At 38.3% G+C, this 26,380-nt stretch overlaps 1 protein-coding gene across 6 annotated transcripts in view; it reads left to right on the top strand.

Annotated features, from left to right (window-relative positions):
* The window catches only part of SRPK2 (SRSF protein kinase 2), a 100,049-nt gene that overhangs the window by 27,044 nt on the left and 46,625 nt on the right, over positions 1-26,380 (top strand). For 4 of the 6 annotated variants that reach the window (XM_082009194.1, XM_082009192.1, XM_082009193.1 and 1 more), the window contains exon 2: positions 22,662-22,813. In XM_082009194.1, coding sequence (XP_081865320.1) covers positions 22,662-22,813 — 152 coding nt within the window. Of the gene's footprint in view, positions 1-21,184; positions 22,814-26,380 lie in introns of those variants that run through there. The other 2 variants (XM_082009190.1, XM_082009189.1) reach the window with 1 other exon arrangement.

The following is a 26,380-nucleotide window of genomic DNA, read 5'->3' as shown; positions in this document are numbered from 1 at the left end:
TGTAGCCCATCATACCCAAGGATAGCTGTGCCTAGAGCTGGCTGTACTCATCAGTGTGTACCTGCTCAGGCACTTTCACACATACCACGTTCTCCCAAAATCACTGGGACCCAGTGATGGAGAGGAGTATGGAGATCTCACCCTGTGGAAAGCCCGTGGGCGTGCCGGTGAGCTGGGAACAGAGCTGAGCCCTGAGGGCAGCATCAGAAGCGTGGCAGCCAGCCTGCTGGAGTGGTCTTCCTGTGGGCAACGTGGTGGTGGCGTTCTGGGGCAGTTGTCACCAACGAAGTGCTGAAGGGCACCTAATGGAAAAACGGAGATGAAGTCAAATCTGTGAGCCTTCACCTGACAGTTTTTGCGTTGTGTGTGTGCAGAAGGGTCATTGTTAGAACTACACCTAACTGCAGAGTCCATCATCTGGGTGGATACAGGGTTACCAAGAAGGTGATTTTCTGAAATAACTTTGCTGTGCAAACCATTAACATTACTGAATACCTTATGCTTTCAGTAGACCAAATTTGTTAGAAAAAGTGAACATGTCTTTGAGCTCAGAGCTTTTTCCTCAGCTCTAACAAGAACCAACTTACTGTCAGTCTCGATGAAAAACTCCAAGCCTAAATGCTAGTCTGCTTTTTATTCCCAGTATCAAGAACTGTTTATTAAAAGATTGTCGCTGTTGCTAATTAAGCTTTATTTCCTTATATCTTTAGGCCTTTGTAGCTTTAACACCACCATGGCGAAGGCTGAGTCCTGTAACAAATGCTGGGTGATTTTGTTTTTTATTTTGGGGTTTGACTGTTCATTTAAAGTTTTTATAAAATGGTTCTTCATCCAACCATTCAGGATAACTTGTCCTGTTTTAATTATCTAAATATTTGCATTGTTTCCAAAGTATTGTAGATTAGGTGGAAGAGTAAAGGAAGTAAAAGGTTGAGCTGTTTGTGTTACGATTTAGATTTGTCTTTTTGAAGCATGGCCTACCATGGCCTTTGCAGTTAAGTTAGCAGAAGAGTGTGCCCACATCTATAAGCTTTCGGAGTGGATTAGACCCTGTATTCAGACATGTTTTGATTTAACTACAGTCCCTGTCCTGGAAGTATTGAGGGCACATTCTGCTGGCTTAAAAGCAGACTTGCAAAACTGTCACTTGCTGTTCTATTCATACACTTTTGCAGAATAGTTTTTAAAATTTACTGTCCTTTTTACATGCTTATTTTAGGACACTAATGCTGCAAAACATGGCCTCCTTTGTTTTGCACTGGTTATTGAGCTGTAAGAATGGGATCTGCAGAGTATATTTTTAAGAAAAGATTTTTAAGTTAGTTGCTATTTTCAGTTTTATTTTATTTTTTTATATTCCTCCAAAGACCTACATTCCAGATCTATTTTCAGTATTTTGATTTAGAGGAAAAGTATGGAAGAACACTTTGTTCGTAGCCACATTCTCTCTTTTTGACCTTAAGCATTTAACTTCTTGCAGAGGAGTTTGTCCAGTCTTTATAGTCGCTTATGCAGCAATATACTTCATGACACACTGTCCTTTACATTTCCATTACAGTGATTTTTAGCTTGTAGGAGATGAAATTACTAGTTTTACTTAAGCTCAAGCAAGTATACCGTAAGGAAAGAAATGCAATAAAAATTCTATGAAGTTTTAAATTCAGCAAATTTGTGTGGGTCATTTGCGTGTAATTCCTAATCATTGTTTTATCCTAGGTAGAAGAAGGAAGCAGACAGAGGAACTGTTATTTTATTTTCAGCCATAGTCTAAATAAAACTACTGTGTTTCTAGTACCTGTGCTTTTTAGGTAGGTTCCTTAGTAAATCGGGGGGGTTTAGCAAGGGTTTTAACATTTTAGGCAGTCTGTTCATTTTTAAAATTGATCCTTCCCATGAGTGAATGACTTTCCATGAGTGAATTTCTTCCACTCTCTTTCAAAGAGCAGAATAATTCAAGTTTAAAAAACCAAACCAAAACAAACCCCCCAAAACTGTCAGAGCATTGTAGGGATTTCTCTAAGTCTATATCCAGAAACCTTTTTTAGGCATGGAATCATATGTTCAGTTATTTAGCCTTGCGGAACTGTCACAAGCTGAGGGAAAAAAAATAAACTCCAGAAACTCATTTCACGTATGTTGCTACAGCAGTATTATCTTCTGCATTAAAAAACAGCATGCCTTTGCAGGCCTTACCCCTTCCTTTCTTTCTGTCCTGACTCCTCCACCACTGGGAGTGGAGACAGGGCAGTCTGCACCTGCCTTTCAGGTGATAGTTTGAGCTTGCTCTGGGTTGTAGTCAAACGTAGCACTAAGTGTACATGCATCCAAGTTCTGATTTTCTCTAAAGGATTAGTAAAAAAAATTTTGATAGAATTAATAAAACTACAGTTAGTAGAGCATGGGAAGTAACACAGTGCAACAAGCAAGTTATGTTTTCCAGTATTTCCAGTTTTTCCAAAAGAACCATTCCTGTACAAATATGCAGCCTGACCACTGCATTTGAGTTTAAAATTTAAAAGAAAATCCTTCCTAAGCCAGATATGTGTATACAATTAACAAGTAAGCTGAAGAAAATTGAAAACTTTGCACTTCCCTCAGACCTGTTTTCAGATGTTTTTCTGTGTTTCTTAGAGGACATCTGGAACAATGTCTCACACTATGATTCTTAAAGGTCTCTTCCCCAGCATTCTTGTCACCCTAAAATCCTAGATTTGTTTTGCAAGGAGCAAATAACACTCTTTTATTTCAATTTGGAGTCTGTCCACGTAACGTTTTGCATTGGACATTAATTGCAATGCAGACTACTGCCGTATTTCTTTTAAAATTGTAGCAACAGTTTTGCTCACATGGTTTCTGGTTCTTGAGAATTCTCTCAACCTGAATAAAATTTTGTTACAAAATTTAAGGATGCTCCTGTCATCTGCAAAATGAGTATGATTATCTTTTGCTTTCATTATATCTGACAGACTGTGATAAAACTCTCCTTGAGCCTAGAAGTTGTGTGGTGGTTGTGTATCAAATCTGTTTTTTGAAAAGGATAAACCTCCCAAAATTACGTATCTTTTGAAGCATCTGTGTTGTCATGTGTGTGCTTGCTCCATTGCTTGTATATGTGTGTATTCTGAAATTTTTGTTTTATTACAGTACCCAGAGTGATACTGTATTCTGAGGCTTTCTTTACACATTGTTGATGATGCTTTTAAGAACGATGTTTTGCAACTTACTCTTCCATAGGCCATTGTTGAGATATAATAAATAAATAAAATTAGAAAGGCCAGGTCTCCTATGTAGTCATTGTTGTGTTGAATGCAATGGGTGTCGGAAAAGTTCAGGAAATGTTTCCTGAAACATTTTATCCCTGTTTAGAGTTCACTAACGTTTCATTTGAAGAATTTGGAACTTAATATGTGCCCCTTACTGTTGTGATTTCTTTTTGATTTGCATGCTCTGGTGCAAGTGCAAGGAATGTCTCTGGTAGGGTGACATAGACACAAGCAGTAACCTGAGCAAAAGAAAAGTAGGAGGTGGAATGCTGCAAGGGGAAGATGCCTTGGCTATCTTAGGAACCAGTAAGTCTGTTCTCTAGCTGTTAAATAGCAGCATCACAGTAAAGGTACTTAGAGAATCCATAGTGCTGTAGAAGATGCCAAAGGAGAACCTCTGCCTCTGGTGACAGTGGCATTGGCTGCTCTCGTGGGGTCCTGGTCACAGCCCACCCACTGCACGCTTGCTTCTGTCATTTCACTGTCTGAATGTGGAGTAACTGCGGCACGGATGATTTAGTGTCAAATTCACAGTTGCATTTAATTCTGTAAGAATAATTTTGTGTGTAATACAACACTGTTCAGCAAACCAAATATTTATGTAACTTAACCAGCCTACACCTTGCAAAAGGGGAGGAAGTGCTTAATTTTTGTCCACTCCTGATACTTCCTTTGTTAGGAAGAGTGTGGTTTACTTTCATAGGGATAATGTATCGCATAACTAAGTATTAAACATAGATAAATGCCTGAAATTACTGGCAAAAAAGGAGGGGCAGAGGCTGAAGGGGCAAAACAATGTAGGGTTTTTTTGCCTCTCAGCTGAGGCAAAATCTTTGGACTTCTTATTCACTCCTTTTGTTGTGTTCTCCACTCTTGAACCAAAAGCCTTTCTTTGGGCGGAGGCTGTGGTAGCTGCAGTTCTCAGTCAGAATTCAAAACCTGGCAAGAAAGCATGAGCTAAATCACATTTCTGACGTCTGTGTTTTCCTTTAATTGATGTAAATACTGTTCTTAGCAGAGTCAGAAAATATACAGGAAATAAATGAATGTATCTTCCTGTTTATATCTTATGACTGTTTTCTGCTCTGAGTGGGATGGGTCAACTGAAGGCTGTGTGTGAAGAGGCTGGAGGTTGTCAGTGAGCAAAGCCTTGATGAACAGGAAAGTTTTCTGCTCAGCTATCTTTCTCCTAGCTTAAACCTGTATTTTACTCTGCAGATTGGGAAAAAAAGAAAATCCACAGAGCTTAAAACCCACTTCATAATAATAATTTTGCTTCTGGTCATTGAAGCTCGGATTATTAGGCAGTGTCTTTGGAAGCCTTTTCCACTCCATGTAATTGAGCCTATGTTGGTATCTAAGATAGTGTGGTGCGATTTCCAGCGAGACCGAACAGTAGGAAAAAGAACTTTAAAGCAAAGTCAGAGCAAACTGCCTGAGGTTTACCATGAAATTAAGTGCAAACTAATATTTTATGTTTAAAAAGCAGTTTTCACTTAAGGTTTCATTCCTGTTCATTTTGTCATATTTATGTATTTAGTATAGAGATCTTAGTCTTGCCCAGTTGATCTTAAAATTCCTAATACCATTGACAAATGTGTGCATTGTCCATGTGTGGTGGAAGATACCCCTTTTGTGGAAGATACGGTTGAGAATCCTGCTGAATGTCAGCCTGTCTGAGCAAAGATCACTGTAGTACTAGAGTTCTCATTTGTTCAAATGAGCAGCTGCCTTCAAACTAGAATTATTTCATTATTCATTTTTATAGATCTTAATGATTTGTAAAGATATTTTACTTTTTATTTAATAATAGACATAGGTAAATAACAGGCATGTCTGAGAATGGCAATTTGGCTGTACAGAAATAGCTGAAGGAAAAATGAATTTTTTTGTTACTGGATTAAGTTGCAGCCTGCTACTATTTTGTAGGGTCTTTATTTGAATATATTCTTATCAGTTGAAAAATAATAAATAAATAACGTTAAAAAGGCCAGGTCTCCTGTGCAATCATAATGATGAAATGAAAAGGAAACCTCTTACACTGTAAAATTTAATAAACATTTCAATATATTGTCCTGCTGCAAGCATATGGAAGATTTTTACCAATTTATAAATTGCATGGGGCATCTACTGTCTTCTCTAGACTGCTTAACGAAAGTGTCTTTAAGCTCAGAGCTGTCTGGCCTGTACTGGCTGAGCCGATTCTAGGCTTTTGCAAATAGATAACAATGAAGCCCATGCGACTGATTTTAAAATTATTGTCAGACACCTATTGTCACTATGATGTTTTTATGGCAGCTATTTCCAGAGAAGCGTTGTTTTTCTGATCAAAACTTAATTTTGTAACATGTTCAGTTCATTTTATGCATGTTCTGGGAGTGTAAGCATTTAGTTATCACTGAACTTTAAATAGCCCCATCTCTCAATTGTAATCTTCTCCCCTACTGATAAAAAGCAAAATTATTTTAATAAAGTTTTTTAATTTATTAATATAGCACTTATTCATGTGAAATTAAATACCTGTTTATACTACTTACCTTTTCTGCCATTGTTGTAGAAGTCAGCTAGATTTCTGATAGTCTCCTCACCTTCCTAATTAGGTAGGTACATTTTATTTCCCTGGCATATGGCTTCAGAACTGTAATGATGAATGCTGTTCTCTTTCAGCTTAGTCCATAGCATCTAGTATTTTCACAATGATACTTCCTTCCTGTCAATGACAATTATTTCTTCTTTAAACTTTAATTTCTATGGATGTGATGACTATTTTGAAATCACAGGTTGTATTGATAAATTACATATGTTCTTTTCAAGAGAGATGACACCTGGGTAGTATCTTTGAGCCAAAGAACATGTCTTTTCTGCATTATTTTGCGAAGTATTTGTTTTATGGGGCTGTCTGATGTTAATTGAAGCAGAGCAGGAGCCTTTGTGTAGGACTTTGGTAAATATTTTTAATTTCATGTCTCTTTACAATTCTAAAATACCATTTACTTAAATTCAATGAAATACATAATTATTTTTATGTGAAATGATATTTTAAAAGGAAATTTCATTTCCTTTTAGAGCTACTGATTAATCTACTTCTATTCCAAGATGTAATAACTCATACCATAATCATACTCCTATTAGAAAATAATTGGGCAGTTCTGAGGCGTCGCAGTTATATGAGCTAGTCACAGACCTAGGATGTTAAAAAGAAGACAACAACCTGCAATCAAAACTAGTTCTTTATTTTCCAGAAGATTCAAGGAAGCTTATTTTGGTTATATTATCTGGTGGTAGCGTATGCATTTCTTCTTTTCCTTTTTTTCTTGGTGATTCTTGCTCAAAAAACTACGTCAAGCCTAGTTCACTGTATTCATACCGGCATTTTGGATGTCAAAATGGCAAATGAGATTCAGCCTAGATAGATGTTAGTGATAGTGATACACATTGAAAAATAATCATAACTTTTCATGTAAAATAATGGACTCTGAGGTGATAATCATTATTTAGGGAACTACCACTGAAATAAGTGTTTTATAAAAGCATCAGCTTTGCATTCAATAGTGATTAAAAAAGGTGAATACATGATTAGGAACAAAGAAGGAGACAACGCAGTAGAAAATATCATTATCCAAAAATATAAGCCCGTCATACATTACCTATGGAATATTGCATACAAAGGGTACAGCATGACAGGATTTGCAGAAGTGTGAAGGGGAATATCTTGATTTATGGAGCAGTTTTTCTGTGAGGAAAGACAAAATTGAGTAGGACTCGTTCAAGGCTGTAAAATAGATGGCAAAGGGGGATACAGTAGATGTCTATTAAATTGTGTGCCATGGGGACAGTGACTGCAGAATGACTCTTTGCAGGCACTTTCATTGCAAGAATCAAAGGATGTCAGTTGAAGCTATAAGATGGCAAAATGCAGAACAAACACAAGAAGATGATCCTTTGGAAACAGTGTCAGTGTGCTCTGGAATTTCATGCCATAGTACGTAGATGTTAGAATTTTCCATATGCTCAAGGGGGAACTGGATAGATTTGAAGAAGAAAAATCAGGTGGGAGTTACTAAATACGTAGGAGTCCCATCTGGTGGCCTCTGAGCTGCCATTTGCTGAGACTAGGGAGGAAGGATCCCTGTGCGTTTAGCTTGCTCTTGTGCTTTTCCTTGGACATCTGCACATGGCTGTTTTTCTAAATACAGTATACTGGCCTATGTAGATCTTTGATCTGTCCTAGAAGAGCCCTTCTAATCATTGCACTCAAGTTCTTGGCTCTGCTCCTTTTCCATAGGATTTCTGTCTCAAGAAAGATAATTTGTTCTAGTTAGTTTGTAACTCAAAACATTTTATTTGGAAGAAGGGCTATATAGGTGAGAAAGAAGGTAAGACTTGACTCTAGTAATAAACTTTGGATATTGGCTTATGGCATAGGAAATAACTGCAGATACTTGAAGTAAAAATTATGTCTTGGATCATGCAGTTCAGGATTTGAACCTGGCCTTGAGAGTCTTTCCCTGGCTGTCTACATGTAGAGAGTGTTTGTATGTCTCTGTCTCCCACTGTCCTATTTCTGATCAGAAATTCCTCCAGACACACAAAAAATACTTAAGACCAGTAGCTCTTTTCAAAACATGTCACCTTTGAAAAAGTGTTCTGAGAAAGTCAAACAGAGGTGAGGGAAATTAGACTTAATTTTTTTCTTCTATGAGTAAGAGTCTCTGCAGCATTTACCACCCCTTTAAATAGACTCAAAAGGTATTTTCCATTCTGTCATTTTACAGTAAGCTGTCCAGTAAAGTTGTTTTGGTATTGAAAACATTTTTTGGGCACTAACTGGTTTATTTTAGAAGTTTGAATGTGTCTCCTGATCTCATGCCTGGTGTTGAAAGCTGAGCACTGGCACGGACTGGTTGCCCAGAGAGGTGGTGGAGTTGCCATCCTTGGAGATACTTGAAATAAGCCATCTGGGGACAGTCCTGGGCAACTAGCTGTAGGTGGACCTGCTGGAGCAGCAGTGGTGTTGGACTCGATGACCTCCAGAGATCCCTTCCAACCTCAACCCTTCTGTGATTCAGTGTGGGCATACACAGCTTGCATTCAGAAAAGAAAAAAAAAAAAAAATCCAAAACACCACCAGAATTATGCAGCAGTATTTTTACTGCAATATTTTTACAGGAAACTTGTTTGAAGAGGGGCGAAGGGTGGAAGAGAAGACAGACATGCCGTCCTGCTAAAAGAAGGGGAATACTGAAGCTTAGGTCGGCTTTCCTTTGTTCCAAAATCTGTTATAAAAAAGCTTTATAGTCTTCTACCACGGCTTTCTGAGAATAAGGCAAGGGAGTTGTCTCACTTTTAAAGGAATAAATTAAATTCTAGTTTTTTTCACAGTACAATTGAAGAACACATGATTTTATTTACTTATGAAGTACGGAGCTTGTCTGTCTTTTTGATTGAAAACAAGAGAGAGAAAAGAATATAGTGAATTCCACATCCATATGTTCCCTGTGCTATGATTTTGAGGCTAGTTTTTTTTATATATATATATATATATATATGTACTTTGAATGTCTGATACAAACAGTCTGAGAATTCTTTAAGCCACTTCTGCAGGCATCCAGTGAAATCATAAACATGGTATATATGTCCCTGTTGCATATTATATAAATATTACTTAAGCTCATTTCCTGCTTGCATGGAACCTATATTGGCAGTAGAAATCAGGGCCAGTTTCCATGGCAATGAGGTGGCACTGGGAGAAGGCTGGTGCTGTGCTGTGGTTGGTATTTTTATGCAAGGGAGGAGATGCAGACCTACATTTTTAGATAGGAAACATGTTTCAAGGCACAAAAACATTTAACATTTTTTATAAATCTGTTGAAAAAGTAGATCTGTATAACAATAGACATTGAAACCTATTGTTTGCTGTTTGCAATAGAAAATTAGTTTTTATTTTTATCTAATGTTACAGGACAGCACTGTTAAATAGATACACAATTATTACTGCTATGTTTGCATGGAAATAGTGAGGAGTCTTCTGTACTGAGGACAAAGGAGGTTTTGTACTGGGGCAAAACAGGGACAAAATAGACTTGAGTTTTGGCTTAGTCTCCTGCCCTAGTTTTCACCTTCTGAACTCTCTTAAAAATCATTCTCACAAAGGTCTTTGAGGACTTCCAGAAAAATCTTGTTCTTTTTTATGGCAGTCCTGTCCTTCTGGTTTTCTTTATTTCCTCTGGGTTTTCAGAAGATAATCCTTGCTTGTTTGTTCTTTCAGCCCTTTGTTATCTTTCAGTAGTACTTACTATACCTTTTTCTATTTTTTTGCACGATCGTAGGCATGGGAAGAGCTCTGACACTGACCCTGTATTTTTATTTTCCTGCCTGTGGCACTGAGAATGGTGAGGAAGCCAGGGCTCTCATGGCCCTTATTTGTTGAAGGCTGTCTAGTAGTTCTGCAAAACTGCCCCTCCCTGTATGTTTTTGCTTACCATTTATTTATTAGGTGCTGTCATTATTTGTTTAAGAAACGGTTGTAGGTGATATGCAGATACCTAAGTGGAATTCAGATGAAATTGGAAGAATTACGGACATTATTTTAGAAACTGTCTTCCATGTACTTGTGAAGCTTTTGCTGATAGGGATAGACTGGAATATCAGGTGGTGTGTGGTGAGGTGAGAAACGTGAAGGTTGTGTTTCAGATAAACAAAAAAAGGCTGCTTCTTATACTTCCCTAGAAGTTGTATTTCTGGAGAATTAAATCTACATTGATGAGATCTTCAGGTAGTTATTTTCCTTTGTTATTATTGAGAAAGTTATGAGTGAGGAAGGCATGATTTAAAGGTATCGGGGAGCTTTCTGGAAACCCCACATTTTCTTTTGTGTACCAGGAGTCATTAAGGGAAGAGATTTCTAAACCCTGCAGTTTCTCTTTTTTTCTTTTATGGGACTAGGGTGAAGCTTTGCTCATCTCTTTGCATTTCTCTGTGCCTCCTACACTGAAAAGTACTTGCTCCACCTTGGTGAAGTGAGATGTTCTGAGAAGTCAGAACCTTCTGAGAAGAGGAACCTAGCTGGAAGCAGTATTCTTCAGAAGTGTGAAGGTCTCCGTTCATCTCAGTGAATCATATTTCTTTCCCAACCCTAGCACTATACAGTTAGGCTGTGTCTAGTGTTGCCTAGCAGGAATTCATGAAATATCTAAAGGGAACTGATTTATCCTAATTGGGACTTTTGTAGAAATCCAAGTAGACAAAATGTTCACAGAGGAATATTAGTCTCTTCCCTATGTCTGGCACCCGCACTATCAATCAGGATTAAGCTCGAAGGCATTTTACAGCTGTCCAAGGCTTGGCTGCCTTGTCATGCTGATGATTTAAAGATGTCTCACTTTATAGTGGTATATCTCCATCCCATCCTGTAATCAGCATGTTTCAGCTATCATCTTTTCAGAGGTTTACCAAATCAAAGCTCTAAGTGATAGCCCATGTGCACAGTGGCACTGACTGCATAAACACATTCATTCAGGAGTAGAAAAACAACTTTGCCTCTGCAGTAACTATAGATACACAAGGTGAGATGAGCCAGGTATGCTTTCAGTTCCTCTCCGCTTCGTCTCTTGAAATGTGGTGGTTCAATTCTGAGTTTCCTTCAGCTCTTTTCCATCCATTATTGCTGATAGTCTACGTAGCTTCTTCAAGACTTCTCTGAGGCTTGTCAGATAATGGAGCCAGTGCCAGAGTAGACGTTAGCTGGCTTTGGCACTGACTCAGCTTTGCAAAAGTCAAGGAAATACATTGCAAACATATGTAGTGTGTCTTAGTTTTAGCACCAGTCAGATCAGAAGCTTTGCCACCACCATAATACCTTAACGTTTCCATTTTCAGTAGCAGTAAACTTAAAATGTTCTTTGGACTTCAGTTTCTGCTTGTAGTATGTCATGGGTTTAAAGCCATTATGTCACTGTCCTTTACTGTCATTAGGGCTCAGCACCAGAGTGTTTCTGACCTTTATTGTGCCGTGCCAATTATCATGGACATTTGACTTTTGAGATGCAGAATGGGAATGTTCTTCAGTTTTGCAAACAGCTCTGTGTAGTGGTCAGGTGTAGACACCATCGTGCTTCCCTGAGAAACTCTGAGATGGGGTTACTCATGGAAAAGAGGGAACTGGAGGCAGTAGCCTTCCAGAAATAATAGTTGCTGTCCGCTTCTTGTTGTAAACTGGGTTCAGAATTTACCTTTACAAGATGAGCTTCCTTTCCTGAGACGTACAGTTTACTGACCTGGTAGGGGAAGCTTCAGTCACAGCGTTCTGGTATCAAGGCATAGGATATGGAATGATGTCACTCTAGGGGGCAAGTGCATCTTTACAGTTGCATCTTCTCTATAAGGGAGAACTTTCATCTGGGATCCCATGACAGCTGGGATTCCTTGAGTGCTTTTCCACCATGGATGAGCCTCTCTGCTGTTAGGAATATTCCAATAAGTGGGTCATCCAGCATCCGTGCTGTGAGGTGAAGCACACTAAGGCTGGGGTGAGTCAGATGGTCTCATAACCCTCATTCTCAGACTTGCTGACACAGAAGAGATTCTGAAAACCTCATCAGGAGTTGTCATGTTATTTGGTACCCAAAACTGTCTCATCCAAGCCAGCCGAACCATCTGGACAGGGCTCTAAAATATTGAAGTGACTTCCCTAACACTCCTGAAATGTCTGCTGCTTGTTGAAGATCTAGTCAAATGAAAGGACCTTCACTTGCAAGCTTCAATAAACTGGAGAGCCTCAAAATGGGCTCTGCAACCCACAAGACAAATGTTTGATGGAAATAAGGGATTGAAAAGCATTTCCCTGGGAATGTTGAATAGGCAGTGCGGCACATGGACAAATCTTACGGACTGAGGAATAATGACCTCTGCGCTGAGGGAACGTGTGACAAGAGAGGATGCTGAATGCAGTGGCTTTTGGAAACATATGTCATGAAATTTGCATAAAATAAATAAAAGATGCCATGTTCTATAAGGTGGTTGGGCAAGGGATCAGCTGTAAACTTTGCATTAAAAAGTATGTGAAGTAAAGAGAAAAAAATACTCTGAAATCTTTAAAAAAGCTACTTTTTTTTTCCTCAGGAACTTAAGTTACTGTTTTCTTCTAGATTGATTTGTCAAAGAATTACCCAAATAAAAAGTTTTTCCATGTGTCTGAACAGTAATAATTGCTACCACCTCTATGAAGACAAGACAACAAAAAGATCAAGTAAAGGATCATGAATTGCATGGTGTATTACATGAGAAGAAGATGAAGAAGGCCTCATTGAGTCAGCCTTATTACAGTGCGAAAGTCCTCATACTGGAAATGAAAAGCCAGTCTCTTCCGGACTGTAATTCAGAGCTAAATAGTGACCATGTTCTTGATTCCTTTTCTTTTCCACTCTGTGAAACTGCTGCTCCAAAAACTGTCTCCCAGATGCAGGAAAGCTCAGCAAAGCCAGCATGCAGATCTAAGACGACCAGCAAAAATATGCCATGTTTGTGCTTACTGGCAGCTAATTTCTTGGTCTTGACTTAGCCATGGTCAGTGTCCAGGTTTCAAAATTAAGTTCTTGCTTATGATAGTACTAGATACCAAAGAACGGATGCTAAAATTTTGTTCTCTTCCAGGTAATAGGTGCAGCCCTCAAAGTATTTGAGGCCGTATTTTAAAATACAGCATATTTAAGCCAGCTGCTCACTATTTATCTGTATTTGGGTGAGAATGAGTTTTCATGAAAACTGCTGCTGGACTTCGCAATCTCTTAGCTGCTTTTTTGTGTTTCTGTTGTGAAAATGGATGCTCAAATTAACATGAATGAGCAATACATACAGTGAAACTCAAAGCAGGCATTTCATATATTGTATTTATGACCACATATACCCAAAATGGAAGTATTTTAGTAACTTTTGGATACTGGCAAAATGTTTTTGAGTCATAGGCATATTTGCAACTCATGTTTGATATTTAAGGTAAAAAGTTTTAAATTGCTCTTGTTTAGCTTGTCTTTATTATTTACTGATACTGCAGTGCAAGCATAGGGCAGGGATTTGTTAAAATTCTCATCAAGTTACATGGAGGAGATGTTACTAGCATTTGAAAGTTTGAGAGGGGGGTTGCGTGTTTTTAGATGGGTTGAGATCAATCCTTCATTTTAAAAGAAAGTCTGTTAGTGAAAAGGAGTTATGATTGTTAAAGACTTCATGTAAAATGCTCATTCCAGCTTCTCGAAGGCAAGGTTAACAAGGTGAAGTTTGGTATCAGTAGACCTCCAGCTATGGCATTCAGAATTTATTGCTGCTGTGATGCTTTGTATTTGCTGCAGGCAGAGGGGTTACTCTAACTGCTGACTTGGTCATGCAGCCTTGTTCCTTCAGGCTCTTTTTTTCCCCCCTGCCAGTTACATGCCTCAGTGTTTGTCCCATCCAAGATGCTTGTCTGCTTACCCTGTAGAATTTACTTCCTAGACATAATCCCGAGCATGATGCATTTGCAGTAACAGGATGAATGGATTTTCCAAACATTAGCTAAGCACAGAGGTGAAAAATGCTTTTTTGCATTGAGATGATCACGTGAAGTCAGGATTACGTTTTACCAGGGTGCTTTTGGGGGGGGGGGGGGAAAGCAAGAGGTACTTGGCTGCTGAGTGCATTTGATCTTAAGTGAAAGGTTACAGTTTCACTGTTCCTATGAAATCTTTTCTACCAGGCTGTTAAATGGGTAAAAAGTGGTGGAAAACACTGCATTTCTTGATTTGCTCCTGCTCATTTTGTTTAAGATTATCAGTGTTGTCTTCATACAGTTTCTAACATGTATGAATGGAGTATATACTTACTTGTACTGTATGTATGTTTATATTAACTCTAAGGAAATTGTTGGCTTGTACTGATAAACAAAGACTAAATCCCATGTTTCATAATTTAGTTATGAATTCATATGTGAGTCCATCTTTGACTTTAAAGAGTTGTTGACTTAAGAGGTTTTGATGCCAAATTAAGTTAAATCTACTAACTTTTCCAGGGGCAGATAGGGCTGTTGGAGAGCAGAGGATGTTTCTTCCCTTGCCCCTTGAAAACTTGCAAATTTGTTGCTAGTGGCAACCATAAGACACTGAAGCAACAACAGCATGTTTTCTGATTATATCTTATCAATAGGAAGACTAGAAACACTATAATATAACATGCCAAAGAGAAAGTAAAAAATGAAGTACTACAACCTAACATGCCAAAAAGAAAGTAAAAAATTAATTTCCATTCCTACACTTGTGAGTCATTTTGTTAAAAGTAATCCATCACACAGCTTAACCATAATAAGAGGAAAGAGAAGTCAAAGCAAATAGTGGCTGCTTCGTTACCACGTGGCACTGTTTTCTGTCAGGTCTTCTAATCGGTCAGAAGTGAAGGTGCATACGCAGGGAGATGGAGGAAGGAGCTGTGCAGCGTGAGAAGGGACTCTTGTTGCAGGAGGACTTGGAGAAGGTGAAGCTTCGTATGTGGTTTATGAGACGGGCTTGTTTTTTAACTAGGCTTTTATCATTGCATTGGAGCACTATTCCTTCTCTGGCTTACTTCAAGTGGAAGTTTCATTCTGGCATCTGTTAGGATGCCTGTGTAAGAAACTCTGTATTCTCCATTGATTGGTACATATTCCACAGAGTTATGACAGCTGTGTTTTTCCTCTTTGGATTTTTGGAATTTGTGCATTTTTTTTATAAATAACTTTCTCAGCCTTTACAACACTTTACTGGTGACTAGAAATATGGGTAAAGTGCAAGCTGCTGAGTATACATCTGGTTATTTTCTTTTTGTGTCACCAGCTGGGTCTGTTTTTTTTCTTTTTTAACTGTTGACTTCTTTTCCTCTGCAAGTCTGTAACGAATGACTGGTCTGGAAAGTAGAACTCTGCAGTATTTGAGGAGGAAAACATAATACCTTGGCAAGTTCAGTTAAGATTGAGGCTTCCTGGATAGTTTGGCTTCTGGCTGCTGCCTGAAGAACATTTTAACAGAACTGTATCCGTTGGAGAACAAAATTTCATTTGGGACTGACTTTAAGAGCTTGAAACCAATTACTTCTGGGAACTTGGTGTCACTCTGTGTCAGAGAAAGTCCAGAAGAGCCACCTTCTGTAATGTCTACAAAGCTGGCAGACCTTACTGCTTCGTGTTATGTGTGATTTGATATAATGGTAGGCTGCTACAGGTTCCCCCCAGGTCTGCCCTTGGCGATGCGCTCCTCCTGTTTGCCTTGCCTCTGATGTGGCTGCAGAGTGAGAGAGCCCAGTTCATGGATTCGTTGTCCATTGTGGCTGTGTAATTGCTAGATCCAGTGCTGAGGCCAGGGAGAAGCTCTGTGGTGAGGAGCAGAAAACGAGAAGGATCTCTCTTTGCAGCAGCACTCAGCTGCTAGACTGGCGTGGTGGCATGATAAGGTTGCCCTAGGGGCTGCTTGAAATGGTATTTATTTATACTACCTGTTGTTTTGAATGGAAGAAGGCAGAGTTCCTTGGCATTTGACTTTGACTTTGGGTATACATTGAAGCCCAAAGTTGCCTCCAAAAGGCTAGGAAGGGAGATGGGAATGGAAAACTCAACTCAACTGTCTTGCTGTCAGTTTGAGCTTACGGAAGCTACTGTGCCTCAGCCTACTTCATTTCAGGAGGCGTTTCCACTGGTGCTGTGATTGCTTTTTAATGGTATGATGATGTCTTTTGAAGGAATGTTAACAGTGCCAAGAGGAATGATAATTTTGTTTGATAATGACCAGTTGTAGAAACTGTTTCAGGATTATGACATGCCAGCATAATTTCATTTTATGCATAGATATTCTAGAATTAGAAATTGTAGTATAGTTCTGCACTAGTATAAGAACCCAAATAGAGCTTCTCATGTAAAGCAAAGCTGTCTCTGAAAGTTCACATTAACAATTTCTTGGAGTTAGTTAAAAACATATCTCCTTATGCTCTGTTTCCTTCTGGATGTGTAGACGTTGTTTCTAAAAACAGTAAAATGACCTGTGGCATAATTAAAAATATAATATTAAATTTAAAATAATTTATCACAATAACTATTAACATTAAAAATTATTAAAAATTTTAACACTTAAAGTCTTCCTTGAAATATGCAACATCATCTTGTTCCTTAAGAAGAACTTCAGGGTTGTTTTGCTCTTTCTTGTGCTTTTGTTGCTTGTTGTATGTGCGTGGATTTATTTAGAAAGCCTTCATTTAAGGCTACTTCTGGTTCAAAGAGCTCACTGTTGGAAGGCACCTGTAATTAAGCTAAATCTGCATTTGGGAAAAAGAACAGGCAGCAGTTCAACTAGTAAAGCAGATGCCATGTGGACAAACAAGAAAGAGATCCAAATAACTGAGTCCTTAAGCAGTTAATAACAGCTGGAAGAAACTTGTGCAGAGGGATTTCAGACTTTAAGCACCTGAGAGCCTTCCCCAGGAGCATGAAAGATTTTGCCTTCTGGAGCTTGAGGGAAGCATAGCTGGAGCTCCTTCCAGATGGACCCACACCCACTCATAGATTTCTCAAAGCTCACATCTCTGCATTAGGAGGCTTACAGTACATGTCTTCTGGTTTTTACCCTCCCCATGCTTCCTGTCTTTTTTCCTCTTCAATTTGAAATTCCCTGAAGAGCCTCTGTGGACATGTCAGGAGGTTTGTAACATTGTTAGAATACAGTTTATTCCAAATTTTATTTTATTAAATATATGAAGGAGCTGTTTAACTTCCTTTTAATTGCATTTTCTATTAGCAAAAAAAGATTCTCTGGCTTTGTTCATCTGAAAATCTTCAAGAGAATTTTGTTTTCCCCTCAGACTGAGGTAGTTCTTAGCTTAACCCCACCAATTCCTGCCTGCCTCCCAATTTTTTTTCATTTAACTCAGTCTGTTTTCCTTCCGAGACTATGCTCTCATAAAGGTAGTAGAGTCAGGTGCACGTTTTAGCTACATTCAAGGTAAAGTTCTGTTTACCTAAAAGTAGTCTTTAAGCGAATAAATTCAGTAGTTCACCGTGCCTACAGTACAGTGTTCATAGAGAAGGAGTCCTCCTGTTATATGCCTGTTCCCTGTGGAGAATGACAGGAGAATTTCTTCAAGTAATCTTCTTGTATAGCAGTCTTGCCTGCAGTGCATTATTATCCACTACTTGATAGTAACAATAAAAACGTATTTTTTGTTTATGAGGGTTTTGGCCTGAAGTCTGTTTTGGTTTTTAGTAATGGAAATCATTCATTTGTTGAGGAAGAGGAAGGAGTGTCTGAAGATGAAGTGACTTGCACAAGGTCAGACCCAAGATGCATCTATGTTCTCCCTGGCCAGGAGCACTTTCCTGGGGAAGAACGCAGGGTTGGGCCTCGTGCTGAATACTTCTCAAATCCAGCAGTCTCAGGCTGATGGGCTTCATGTGTCAAAGGCGGTTTAGTTTTAGCTATCAGTTGAGTCTTCTTCCATGAGTTTTTCTGAGCCCTATTTGAACTTAGTGAACTTCTCTTATCCACAGTATCTGAGGAAAAAAAGGTGGCTTTAGTTTTTAACATCTTGTTGCATGAAACAGTTTGGTTTTTTCTTTAGATTTTTTGTCAACTTGGCTCAATTTGTGTGGGGAGAGGCAGTGAACAGTCATTTCCTATTTGCTTTCTCTGTGCCTCTCAAGATTTTATAGATTTCCGCTGAAGAGTTCTGGTATGTTCAGATGCTTCCCATATGGAAGGCATTTTGTGTTTTTAATCACCCTCACTGCTCTTATTTTACCTTTTCCAGAACAGAATAGCAAACAACCCCACAACATCAACAAAAAAGAACCTGAACAGTTCTTCTTGAATTTCTCATGGTATAATTTTCCCAGCATTTTCAGGTTTCAGTGTTATGGAGATTGCTTTTACTGGTGGCTGTTCCTCAGTTGGACCATGGAGCAACGTGTCTGTGACAGAGTGTAGTAAAACTAAGTTGTCAGTAATTTTACATTTCTTAAAGTGGGCAATTGATTTTCTGTAAGACTCCATGCAGTGTTTCGGCATATTTTGCTTCAAGTTCACTGTAGAGGAGAAATGCTTCAGCTTTCTTTTGTCTTTTACTAAGAGTTCCCTCTAAGAGCAGGATAAAAATAGGATTTCATTGTATTTTGATTGGACTTTGCTGTAAATTTATTTTTATCCATTTAAAGAGAGTAATTAAAAGATAAAATATCCTGGCTAGCATTTTTTAATTGTAATGCTCCTTTCAATACAATTACAAGGTTTGTCATTGTAGCCTGTGGAGATGGTCAGTTCTCTGCATACCTACTGACAGAATATTGTGAGTCTAGAAATGGTGTGTCCTCTTCTTCTATTAATTAAGTGTTTACGCTTGGATGGTGATGAATAACCTAGCAGTGGTAGACCACAGAGTACCAAGTGATTACTTCAAGAGAAAAACCACCAGATTTAGTATATGCCTCTGCATGCCTGTTACCTAATGCATATCATTACATACAATATTTTAGGAAATAAGAAGGAGTAATAGCTTGAAATAATGCAACTGTTGAATAGCTTGTTATGTTATGATAGTTTTTGAAAAATATGGTTCTGAAAAGGAAATGGGGGTTAGCATACATGTTTATTACTCACAGCTTTCTTAATGGCTGGATTTTTAATGCTAAATATGTTTTAAAGTCCACTTTGAAGAAAAAATAATTCATATTTTAACAAACTATACTGGAAAAGAACATTAAGCGGAAATATATTCATGCCATACATCGCAAAGGAAGATATTCTTGAAACATTCATCAGAGCTTATATTTCCAATTCAATAAAAGGGCTACTAAGAAATAGCAAAACTGGAGTTCTCTCATCGGCTGATGTCCTACCTAACACTGTGAAATTGTGTATTGGCAGAAGAGCAAGCATCGGTGATGCCAGGATGAGTTACTCAACTTGTAGGCAGAATTTAAGCAGCCAATTCAAGTGCTGAAGACTTGATCTTTACGTATAGCCCAGAATGTAAAAGTGAACAAAACCAAAGAACAATGCTAAGAATCCCTTGCTAAGAATCCTCAACTGAAGCAAAAAAATAGCAAAATAAGCCAATAGTGCACAATGAGAAGTCAAAGTGAGGTAACTCAGCAGCATTTCTTTCCTTCACCCTTCTTCATGTATTGATACATGATTGCTTCAAAAGGTGCAAGCAAAGCTAAATAAAAGGACAAATCAAAGATCTTCCTCAGTCTAAATCAGTGTTTTGCTATTTGCAGATAAAATCATAAATAACTCCAGAAGGAAGTAAAGTAATATCTTTCCTTCCTTCCTCATGTCCACAAAGGACAATAGGAAAACACTCCTCAATACCAAATACAACTAGGATTGGAAACAGGAAAAAAATAACCCTTTTCAAAACAAAATCAAATATAGTAGCTTGAGAGATACTCAGAAGCAGCTCTATTTTCTTAATCTGTTTCCCTAGGAATAAATTCAAATATGGCTTTTTTGAAATCTTGGGTTGTACACTTCCTCCCTCTCTTGGTATTCCTTGATGTTTATTTCAAAACAAGTGACAAAATGTGTGAACCTTAATTCCAGAAAAGCTTCCAATTCTCTTTAAAGTATTATCTTTATCATGTGAAGAAATGGAGCAAGTAGTTGTTGTCTTAAAAGACAAATTGGCACAACTTCAATGGATTGTTGAACTCAAGACCCCTGTACGGCATTGCCCTAACCTATTCTAGGTTTTGCTGTATTTGTACCGTCTATGTGACCACAGTAATTACATGGAAACTTGTGGTCAGAAGGAAGTAAAATGATGGTACTGTGCAAAATAAGGAATTCAAGCCCTTATGAATATGCCTGTGTTACCTGGCACACTGGTTTCAAATATATTGAAGTGCAGGCTGTTTTACTATGCTTTATTTTTCTTGCTCATCGTTAACATTACTGATTTTTAAGTGTTCATAGATCTTGATCTGTGTATCCAGAATGGTCTTGTGCCCAGCAGATGAGGTTTCAAGGTTTGTCATGTAGATCCTTATACTATGATTTGTTCGATTAATGCTTTCTGCCGGCATCAGACTGGGTGTGGGAGCCACCAGCTTGCTGACACCATGATACCCGGCTATTGGAGGGCCATTAATCTAACGTGTGGTAAGATTAACTGGTCGGAGAATGTGCTGTACCTTTCATTTACTCTATTGGTTTACCTTCTTTTCAATGTACAATATAGAGACATGTGTTGGGAAGGAAAGAGGAAAGATAAAGGCAAAAAAGCGCATGATTTATGTAAGTAGGAGCACGTGCAGACATATTTATCGTTTATCCTACAAATGGATCCCTTCTGTCTCTTCTGTTCTGTCCTAAGCTTTACGTGGTTAAAAATTACATAAACTTACTTATTCGGGTAGAATTTTCATCATAACTTAAACCATTAATGAATTATTTTCAAATACTCCTTTTTAAATCTGACCACTTACTGAACGAATAGAAGAATGTTATTATCTGAAAGGGGTAGCAGGCAGATAAATTTGGTATGCATGCAACTTCCAGTGATGTCCTTTAAAGCAAAGGCATAATAGCAGCTGCTGTGCAGGCGGTGCATGTTGCCAGTGGAATTTATTTCTGACCAACTGTGTACTCATCGACTCCAAATGGTCTGTCTTGAACAATTGTAGTGTGTAAAAGGAAAAAGTGGCGGGGGAATTATAAGGAGGAGGACTATAGGAATGAGATAGACACAAATACAGTTTTTACTCATGATCAAGGAAGTATTTCAATCTAAATTTTAGGAGCTGAAAAACTAGCAAATTACAGATTTCTATTTTTTTATTGTATGAATGATAAAATACTGTTAATACGGTGTTTTTTCAGATGGCTTATATTTGAAGTAGATAATGAGTCACAGAACAGTTTGGGTTGGAAGGGACCTTTAGAGGTCATCTAGTCCAACCCCTCTGCAATGAGCAGGGACATCTTCAACTAGATCAGGTTGCTCAGAGGCCCGTCCAACTTGACCTTCAATGTTGCCAGCAATGGGGCATCTACCACCTCTCTGGGCCACCTGTGCCAGGGTTTCACCACCCTCATTGTGAAAAATGTCTTCCTTAGATCTAGTCTGAATCTGCCCTCTTTTAGTTTAAAACCATTACCCCTTGTTCTATTGGAACAGGCCCTGCTAAAAAGTCTGTCCCCATCTTTCTTACAAGCCCCCTTTAAGTACTGGAAGGCTGCAATAAGGTGTCCCTGGAGCCTGCTCTTCTCCAGGCTGAACAACCCCAACTCTCTCAGTGTGTCCTCATAGGAGAGGGGTTCCATCCCTCTGAGCATTTTGGTGGCCTCCTGTGGACCTGCTCCAACAGGTGCTTGTCTTTCTTGTGCTGAAGGCTCCATATAATGCAAATTAGAGCAGCTTTTAGTGGCACAAGTGCTTTAAGTTACCTTGCGAATGTATTTTGCAAGTATATGATTTGGTAAGGTTTGTTTTTTTTTTTTTTTAATCAAGTATGAATACAAAAAGTAACAGCCTGTTTGGAGAAGGCTTTCTTAATTATTTGACAGACAGGTATGCTTCAACCCTGCATTTAATTTTTTTATGTGTATTGAAAATACTCAGAATTTTGAAATGTGAATAATATGTAGGTCTTTAGAGATACCAAGCACAGTCTTTCTTGGAGTAGGATATAAAACATACTTAATTTTTTTGTTTTTTCTAAACTGGAAACGCAAGACAGTCAGAAAAACACTTCTTGGTTGGTGGTGTTGGGTTTTGGTGGTTCTATTTTGGGTTAGAGGGTTTTTTTTTGTTTTTAATTAATGCATGTTAAAGCATGCTGTGTGTGTTCTAGGAATACATCACAGGCTACCTGGGAAGACTAATTTTGCTCTTCTCATAGCTGTTTTCAGTATTTTGTATACTGATACAGCTTTCCAGTGTCTTGACAGTAGCTAGAGACGAGAAGTGCGTTAAGTCATCTGGTTTGGGTCAGTGTCTCTAGAAAATTGTTTCTTGCTGTGTATTAATGAGGTCTTCTTCCTTCAGCTAGCAGGCAGGAGCTTTTGAATAACTTGGTATTCTCTGAAAAATATTTCTTCTCAATCGTGCTGAAGAAGATAGGTCTAACATCTCATTTGCTCATCAGGAATTCTAAAAGCTTGCCCACATATTTATCTTTTACAAGCTGTTCCAGCGAGTAAGTCTAAATTGACTTGAGACCTTGGTCTGGTCAGGTGCATCTGTGTCCTTGCCTCCGTAGGGTCCCACAGGTGATATGAAAGATGACAGGGAGAGCACAAGTGGGGCAATGCTTCACCGCTATCTCCCAAGGTGTTTTTTCCTCCCTCTGAAGGGTTGGGTTTCTGCTGTGAGGAAGCTCTATACTAAGTGTGCGCTCTCTTTCATTTTCAGGCCAGAGCCTCAACAGAAAGCACCCTCTGCACCTCCACCTCCACCCCCGCCCCCACCTCCGCCCCTGCCGGAGCCCACCCCGCCAGAGCCAGAGGAGGAGATTTTAGGATCTGACGATGAGGAGCAAGAGGATCCCGCAGATTACTGTAAAGGTGTGTGCAGTTCAGCAGTGTTGAGGAGAGTAAACATTGTCATGCAAGTCTTAACTCTGGTTCTTGGGAGATTTTTAAGGACCTGATCCTTAATTACAGAATTTATTTGTACAAGAATTACGAACAACTGCTCGTTTCAGATCCAGGTGCACAACTGTCGCTAGCTTTACTTTTTCATGTAGCCATAGCTTATTTATATGTTTTGCAATATATATACAAATATTGAATCCCTGTTTTTTCAATCTTCTTGTGATTGATGTTAGTTGTAAGAGAATAAAAACCGCCCAAACCAAAACGAACAACCCCTCGCACACTGCGAAAGGTTCTAAAATGCCTCGATGCCTTTAACAACATCAACTGCATTTGTTTTTTAATCTGTATCTTTTTATCCCCTTCTCTCACCTGTACCAGCCCGAGAAGTTAATGCTTTGTTTTCACGTGTTGTCTTTCACAGCCCTCAGCATTGTCTGAGGTTCTCTACATCTTTGTTTCAGCTCTTGATTTCCTTAATTGTTGTAGTTGCTTGTATTAATTTTTTAAAAATCATTAAATGCATAAAAACATGTGACTGCAGTACAACAGTGTCAATACTTAAGTTTGTTTTAATGTCACTGCTGAAGTTGCAAGTCTGTTCCCATTAGGGTAAAATGTATATTGTACTTATATGAAAACCCATAAATAACAGGTCTATCAATTTTGGGTTATCTCTCATAGTAGATTTCAAGAATATGAGTTTACTTTAGGAAACATCAAAGTTTTATCACTTCGGGTTAATGTTTTTGAACAGCCAAAAAGGACTGCACATTGACTATATCTGTTATTCTGTATTCCTCATACCAAGGAACACTTTCTGTGTCAAATCTGACGATGTCCTCTTAATCAGAGGTTTCTATGTAAGCCTGGAGATGTGCTATTTTAAGAGTCCGCTCACCCAGCCTGGAATAAGTTGTTTTATATTTTATATTCAGATGTAACAATTGAAAGTGACTATTTAATTTTGGTGTAAGAAGTTTTATTAATACGTGATATTTCAAATGTTAAAGTGGCTTACAGATACCAATAGTGAAAACCAAACAGTAAACCTAAATGTTGAAGTCTGCAGCAGGGAAAAGAAAAACATGTCGCTAAAGCATATTTGTATTTTTTTTTTAATTATTTCTGTTACGACACACTTGTTCCTTAAGATAACTCTTTTGGTATCTGTAACATCTTCCAACAGTGAGTAAGAATTTGTTATTTAAACATCTGTTTACTTGTAAACATCTGTATTTCCTTGAGATTAAGCATTTCAGGGTCCCCACTTAATTCTTCCCTGAAGTAAGGGCTGCATTTAATTTCAAACAATCCATTGTTGTCTGTGTTCCAGTATCTCCTGCCAAATGTCACCATCTGGAGAAGCTAGATCACAACCCCCCCCCCAAAAAGTCTAAGTTTACAGCCTGCTTATAAGTTACCTGTTTAACTAGAGTCTCTGTGGCTATAGCAGGTCTGTAGTGAGGTCTGTATGCTTTTTAAATGAACTACGTGTTACACTAGGAATACTTGAAAGTTTCCTTGCGAGGGAGCTTCTGTACGCCTAGAGGTTCTTCTGAATCTGGTCTTGAAGCTCTGAATTGATGGAAGTGTATTAAAGATGCTTCAAGCTTTGGTTCATTTGGATGTCATAATCATTTTTTGTTTCTGAGAGGGCAGTGCTTTTGTTGCACCGGTAGGTGGTTTACCTATTTTCTGATCATAATTTCCCATAAGACTGATCAGTTCATTTCCTTCTGTTAGTCTCCTGGGGTTGAACTGAAGGGAAGGTCACCATGTTGTATAAGAATCTGAATTTGAGTGGCGAGACTGGAATGATCTGGGGTCATGCAGACTTTCTGTTTATTTTATATTGAATATAGGGAATTAGTAAGTTATTTGGTGAAGAATTCCAGGGATGGCTTTTAGATACATTATTTCCATTTTTTTAGAGGTATTCTGTTAGTTTGAGTGTATTTTTCTGTTTTGGGTAACCTTACCTGTGTTTACAGGGTGGAAGGTAAATATTGGGAAGTTATCATTTATTACTGGAGTGTCTCTTTCCTTCCTAATTTTATCTCCAAAATGGCGGTCTCCCAGGATTTTTGAGTGAGGCACAGAGCATACTTCATCTGTTCTCAACCCCAGCCTGAAATTTCATAGGAGGGCAATTTTGATGAGGGAGTATATAATTAATATTTTTATTTAATTCAACATTTTACCTGTTAACCATACTTCCCATTGCCAGGGTATTTTTGTTACTAATTTGATTTTTATTTATTATTTTTAGGGATGTGTTACTGTGTGCTGGGCTCACGTCTTCACCACATGACATGGTGGTTAGTAAATAGTCATAATAGTACTTTTAATCAGGAAATGGGATTAGTTTTAATTAGCACCTGACGGGAAAGAGACAACCAACAGCCATCAGTGTAAAGCAGACTAACCTCTTGTTCCCCAGGGGCTTTCTCCAGGGCCTGTTTAAATCTGTGAAATGACTTCTTTTGGTGTCACTGAATTTACCTTAAATGCTCTTTAAGTCCTTATTTAAGGAATAGAAATATCAAAAGCCAACTATGTGATTTTTCAAGGGGTACTTAGACAATGAAGCTATTTTTTCTTCTTTTTTGAAAAGCCTTGAAACACTTGGAGAATTTTTTCAAGAGCATGTTGTGTCATGGATGTAATTGGAATTCTTTGCTTCTCTGATCATCTTCTTTGCCCCCTGGAGATGTCTCCCATTCATCCAGTTCACAAAGGGAATAATTCCCTATACAAACATAGAACTAGCCAGCTACAATTACCAATACATTCAGGAGACATTTAGGAATAATGATCTCATTTTTCTGACCTTCTTTCTTGAGAGCATGGAGCTAGCTAGCTAGCTGTGAGAGAGACTTTTTCTGTGTGTGCTGCGGTGAATAGCACAACAGGTTATTTTTGTTACGTTATCAGCAGTGCCACTTATACATTGTATATTTTCAAATACCAATTTTGTTTTTCCAAAAGTATATCATTTTTCTCAACCGGCTAATTTGGCATAGATGCTTTCTTGTTACTACTATTTAGAAATACTTTCTGTATCGTGAAGCACTTAAATAATTACATTCATCCTAGGATGACACCAGTTTTTAAAATGTCTCTAACTAAGTGTGTTGTTACCCGGTTCCACAGCCTGTGAAGGAATATGTTGCTGACATGGATAATAAGGGAGTAACACATACAGGAACGGCAATCGATTATTTCCAGAACTGCCCCTGTTGCGGTGTAAGAAGAAGTATCTTGTGAAGTATATGTACTCAGAGAATATGCTACTGCTGTTGGTATCTGTAACAGATGCTGGTGTATTGCTATAATTAGTTATGATAGTGCTGTAGTGACCAAAATAACATGGCTTTTACATACATAGTATTGTTATTCTTGCAATACGTAGATTTTACTAAAATAACTTACCAAACCTCAGTTTGTTAGCGTGACTTTGGTGTCTTTGACTGATTTCCTCTGAAGGGTGTTCTCTCCCCTGTCTGTGATGGGAAGAAACTGTCCCAAGTTTTT

The sequence above is a fragment of the Phaethon aethereus genome (genome assembly GCF_964289735.1).
Source record: "Phaethon aethereus genome assembly, chromosome: 1".
NCBI classification, from domain to species: domain Eukaryota; kingdom Metazoa; phylum Chordata; class Aves; order Phaethontiformes; family Phaethontidae; genus Phaethon; species Phaethon aethereus.
This window is presented reverse-complemented; position numbering and strand designations above follow the sequence as displayed.